A 6,000-nucleotide genomic window follows, 5' to 3' on the forward strand; every position below is an offset into this window, starting at 1 on the left:
CAATGTACAGTGTCAGCTTGGCTTACAAATTTATTGATATGTAATGAATTGTACAAGGTATTGAAAATGTGGAGCTTTGATGTGTTTTTTTTTTTCCCCCATATTCAAGAATGATATTTTTGGCAATTTTTTTGAAATTGGATTTGTCAGCCTTTGGTTCTTCTCTCATACATCTAGTGCTTGCATGTTTAAAAGCATATTGTGATGAATACAGTGCATACACATTCAAAATTTGTGTAATTCCCAGACTGTATTTAAACTAAAATATTACACAATACCATAGTGAATTCTAGCCCATTTATGTTCTTCTTTTTTTGTATCCACCCTTTGTTTGTGGATTTGCATGCCCACATTATCATTTATTTATATATCTGCTCAGAAAATTATTGATGGGCATTCATAGGAATTCACCTTTGACGTCAATCATGATATTCATGTAGATGTACATATCGTATAGGCCTATAGGCATAATTTTGTGTTGATATGAACATGAAAGGGAGAAACGTACACTGAGTCACATTTGAAGATTTCATCATTGAAGTATTTTCATGTACAGACCATTTCAGACATAATGCACGTATGTAGATTGACTGGATTGAGATTCGCAAATCAGTTAAAGCTGTCATATGCATTCTGTGTCTTTTGTGCAGGAGGCTGCTTGTTGCTGTGTTGCTGTTCTTTTTTTTTTGTGGGGGGGGGTAGTATATTTGTAATGCGGTAGGAATAGTATCCGATTCACTGTTGTGTATTTTTCCTTTTCAACTTGCTGCCACATGCCATGTTGCTTTTTTTTCCACATCTAAAGCTAATATTTTATTGGGAATTATTGCTAAGATGTATAATGTATTAAAGATTAGCAAATAAATAATTACATTTAAAAAAGCACTTGTAAACAGTATGCCTGCTTACACAAGCATAATATCAAAATCTCAAATTTGATTGCACCTAAAATAGATTAACTCTGTAGGTTACTCATTTTGTTTACTAATATTATAATTCTTTCTTTCTTTTTGTGCTTAAAATATTTCTGTGCTCCCCTGCCAATTTCCAGAGCTTCTCTCACTATAATCACTGTAGAGCATAACTTATGTTACATTTATATGTAACACTCTGCACAGGTTACATTTCAGGGATATCACTGTTATTCCTTACGGACATTAACATGTACATTGTAGTTGTTGGGTCATAAGGGTTTTTTTTTTTTTTTTTTTTTTTTTTTTTTTTTTTTTTTTTTTTTATTTATTTTGCAACAACCTAAACCAAGTTGGGCAGATTTAACTCCTTCAGGTTATGTGGGCTGTAAAGTATGTTTCTTATACGTTTTGCATGCTTTGTACACATATACAGTGTATATGTATATATTTTGTTCTTGCATTGTATTTCATGTTTTGGGCATTCAGTGGAATCAATTCTTTTATATCTAACTATGGTTGTATAACAACATTGCTTTATCCGCTGTTTTTGTTGTTTAGTTTAGCCTGGATTTTTGTACTTCAGCAATAAAGATATTGTACTTGTTGTCAATGGAAACTGTACATCCTGACTTTGTGTAGTTTGCTTTTGTTCATGAGCAATTCAATTTCATTTCTTTGAAATGAAGTTTAGTTTCAGCAAACAAAAGCATTGCTTAATTCAGGCTTGCAGAACTGTGCTGTTGTGATTTATTTGGATGTATTTTATGGCTATGGTTCAAACAGCACTACACAACATGTGTAGATGTCAACAAAATTTGCAAACAGTTTTAGCATTTCATCATGTGTAGATGAACATCCCATTTTCATCAATTCCTCATCAATTATTTCACTGTAAATTCTTGCTCCCCGGTGTAAAATTATTTGGTTCCTCCTTTGATTACATATATTATTTCTACCATTGATTCACTGTCCACAGTTTCTGAAGATGACAACACAGCCACCTCAAGCAACAAGCCCAACCCCAAGAAGTTCCGTCGCATTAAGAAGCCGAAGCCCGGCACCAAGGGTCCATCCCAGGACAACCAGAGCCAGTCCGGTAGCCAGCGGGCTGCCTCTCCAAAGGGCATCGAGGTTCGGCCGGCCCAATCAAGCAATGACAGCAACTTCTCCTCCAACAATTCCAACGACCTGACCCAGTCTCACTCCTCGTCGGGTGCATCGCGGCACAGCATCTCGCTGCCGCCGATCGCCGGCCGGGGGTCGCAGCTCCCGTCACTGTCAGAGAACGGAAAGGATGCGAACGAGAAGGACGCATCGAGACGAAAGAAGAAGCATCACCGCAAGCTGAGCCAGAAAGCGCTGGTGGATGCTGCGGAGGAGGATGGGATGGATGATGGGGAAGGGTCTACGGTCGCTTAAAGACATCTTGTCTGTCATCGGACAGTGAGATCTTCCCCCATCATGGATGGATACAATCCATTTCTTCCTGTGATATCAGTTCTTTTGGAACGATAATTTGGGACTCTGGTTCATATTGATGCAGATCCTATGTCATAATCACTCTTAATAGCATCTCATGATGTAAAGCTACCAAAAACCAAAGTATCTGTATTTCTGTTTCTTTTTTAATGGGGTGGGGGTGTTGGTCACTGACATGGAACATCATCAGCTTTGTTGAGATTTCTTGGCTCAAAATCCATACCTGTGATTGCCCCGTAAAGTCGCAAAAGGTATCGACAGATACTCAACAGATACCGCTTGTCAAAATGTACGCAGACTCATTTATCTCAGCAGCTGAAAGTAAAGGGCAAAAACATGGTTAATGTAAATCGCAACAAAACACCAGAGAAAGAGAGTCTTGACTTTGAGTAGGTCGTCCTTGAAACTGATATCACAGAGAGTGGGCTTTGTTTCCTTCCAATCTCTTACCTCTCTCCGCCTCAGGTCTGTGGCATAAAGACGAAGCACAGATTACCTTAAATTTGTCATTTTGTTCATGACAAAGTAGCCAAAAAAAAAAAAAAACAAAGAAGAACCTCTTCGGGAGAGCTGTCTGTAATGAAAGTGAAGTGTGAGTCACTTTGTTTGGTTTTCACAGTGTTGGAAGGAGAAAGTGCCAAAAGCAGTGTCCGAAAAAGGTTTCAAGTGCTTATTTGTCTGTGTGAGATGAACATATGTCTTTATGCCACTGCTGTGGTGTTATGCTTCCTCTTTCGACAAGTTGCTGAGACTTGTTTAGAGCTATGCACACCTTGAGGACCGAATAAGGTTTATTTTATTATATTATGCAAATTATTTATAAATCTACATAGCTCTAGACATGCCTCTGAGCTAGATGGACAGGGATTTGGCATAATTATACACATGCTAAACTAGGTTCCACTTTTCTACCAAAGCACAGTTGATCTACAAAAAAAAAAAAAAACTGCCTCCAAGCAAACATACAAAAAAAAAAAACCAACTTAAAACAAGCAGCAAAATCAAATCAACTGAGTGAAAATGTGCTCCAGAACAAAAATCAGAGAAAAAGATTAAGTGTAATGGCACTCGTACTAGCTAACACCTACTAAAATATGCCTGTATTGATTTGGGAAATTCATAGTACTGTGATGTTTGCAAGAAAGCAAAGTTACATGTATATGCACTGCTGAACTGCAAACCAGTGTTGCCAATTTGCCGTTGTTTACTCCAGGGGTTATTTATGTCAGGTCCCGAGTCCATCAGCTATAAAACTTGTTCGTCACTGATTACAGTGATTGTCTCCATCCGTCCACCTTGTTCAGCTGAAATTCCCTTTAAAAGGAATGTCAACAAATGCTATCAACTATGAAAAAATCTTAGTATTCTGTATATTTGCTCATTTATTAGAATGTATTTGTGGAGTGGAGCACAGAGCTTGTGTCTGTGCATTCCAGAAGAAACTTTGCTTTTATAGACTGAACTTAAAAAAGTGAAAACTTGTGTGCAATCACTTTGTTTCTTAGTTTGTTTGTTGTTGTTTTTTTTCCCCCTCTTTTGTTTCTTCTCAGCCCAGTACAACTGTATAAGGAGGAATTTCACATTTTTGGAAATTTCATTAACAGCTAAAGGTTTCCATGGCTTCAGCAGAAAACAAACAATTCATCCTGGATTCTGATGCATGAAGAAAAGAAACTTCAAAAAAAAAAAATGCCAGTCAGAACTACATTGTATAATGTGTGTGTGGAGCAAATGTTACATCAAGGTCATTCTGGTAGATGTGCATGTTACAATACTTCAAGGCCAAATATACCAGCAAGTGTAGGCCTATGTACGGTACATGTATGTCCCTGCATAATATACTCACTGGTGAATCCCTCTAATGCACATTCAGTGCATGTCTACAGATTTGTTCATGTGCAATGAAGGTTTGACTGTATACCCAGGTAAACCCTTTTTGCTGCGCCAGTCAATTGTTGTCATGTTATACACATGTACATTTATGTCTGATATGCATATAATGACATCAGTCCCTTCAGTTTGCAGTTTATGCTATGGATTGCTGTTCAAATGAGTAGCTGTGTTGTCATCTTCATTATAAATTTTTGTGGTGTCTTTTTTCCTTGCTTCTTTGTTTAACCCTGTGTCCAGTGCCTTCATTTGGACACAGAACTTGATGGTATTACTATTCTTTTGTGTAAAATTTCCAAACTGGGGTGAAGGGGGGGGGGGGAGGGTATGTGGTGACAGAGTTTTAACTTGAAAAAAAAAAGAAACAAAAAAAAAAGAAAGAAATAGGTCAACATAAAGCCAATGTGAAAAAAAAAATGAAATCTCATTTTCAACTTATTGAAATAGCAGTGTATGGTGTATTTATTTATATTTAATCTATGTAGAGGTTATCCTATATGTCTTATAACTTTCTGTGGTTTCCTACTTTGTATCATATTACCAGTTCTGCAGAGAACCTTGTTTCTTCTATTAAAAAGCCAGCACTTCTGGGGAAACTTTGTTACGGTCAAAACTTTGCAGAAATGTCTCCCTCAGCTTGCTTTTTATTGTGTATTCAAGAATGACTCTTCCTGTTCTGAAAGGGGGAAAAAAACTGACATAAAAATCTGCAGTTTAAGTATGTCTTTTCTTTTCTCCAGTGTCATGTAATATACAAGTGGGTACTACAGGAATAATCGCCTTCTAGTAAGATTGGAAATCTGTACGCATAAATGCTAATCCTGTAAAGGAGATCAACACTCAAAACATGAACGTACTTCATCTGAGTCGTTCCATGTCGTACATATTAATTGATATCATGATTTATCTCACATCTCCTGTAAGTTTGCTTCATTATATAGTACAAGGCATAGTGTCTAAGAACAGTTATGATGATTCGGCATGAGAATGCTTGTGAGATTCATAGTGCGGTGGAACCTCGTTATAAAAGAGGTCGCATATAACAAAAATCCTCTTGTAGCAAGGTAAATGTCATGTCTTTTATGAACTCATTAAAGGGAGACTTTCCTGTATTTCTTGTATGTAACAAGAAGACAGAGCACAATTCAGGAAGGCAATGTTGTCTTATAGAATATGTAGATGTGCATTTGCCAATGAATTTTAGGAATCCTTTGTACATCCATGTGCTTTCATTCATATTCCCTCAGTTGGAACAGACTTCCTTTTTGTACAAGTTGGTTAGTACCACTGCAATCATTTCCTTACTAGCACTTTCAATCATACAACTGCCAACTTTTCTGATTCTGCCAGGTTTTTCCTAGATACAGTGACTTCATCACTTGAAATATTGTAGTATTTTACACTTTATAGGACAATCAGTCAAATGATGATCTTTTTCTGTTTAGACTACCTCCTTCATAAATCCTGTCTGTAAAATTGGTGTGGTTTTGAGCCCTGTAGATGATACGAATGCATGGGTCTGTGTACATGCTTTGTTACACTCTATATAAATAATATGCTTTATAGGAGCGGGCATGAAAGAGAAGCCTAATTCAGATATCTTCAAACTTGGCTTCGGATTGTGACTGATTTTCAAAGCAATAAGTGCGTTCACACTGTTTGTGTGATGAACACAGTTTTCAGTGCTTCATTCTGTCATTCCAGGCTCCATTCCATT

General features: G+C 37.1%; 1 protein-coding gene across 1 annotated transcript in view; it reads left to right on the forward strand.

Moving 5' to 3' along the window:
- Positions 1-4,582, forward strand: part of LOC140239473 (uncharacterized) — a 44,888-nt gene extending 40,306 nt beyond the window's left edge. The window contains exon 7 of the mRNA XM_072319308.1: positions 1,891-4,582. Coding sequence (XP_072175409.1) covers positions 1,891-2,333 — 443 coding nt within the window. The 3' untranslated portion in view covers positions 2,334-4,582. The remainder of the gene's footprint in view (positions 1-1,890) is intronic.
- The last annotated feature ends 1,418 nt before the right edge of the window (positions 4,583-6,000 follow it).

This window comes from Diadema setosum, chromosome 16, assembly GCF_964275005.1.
Source record: "Diadema setosum chromosome 16, eeDiaSeto1, whole genome shotgun sequence".
NCBI classification, from domain to species: domain Eukaryota; kingdom Metazoa; phylum Echinodermata; class Echinoidea; order Diadematoida; family Diadematidae; genus Diadema; species Diadema setosum.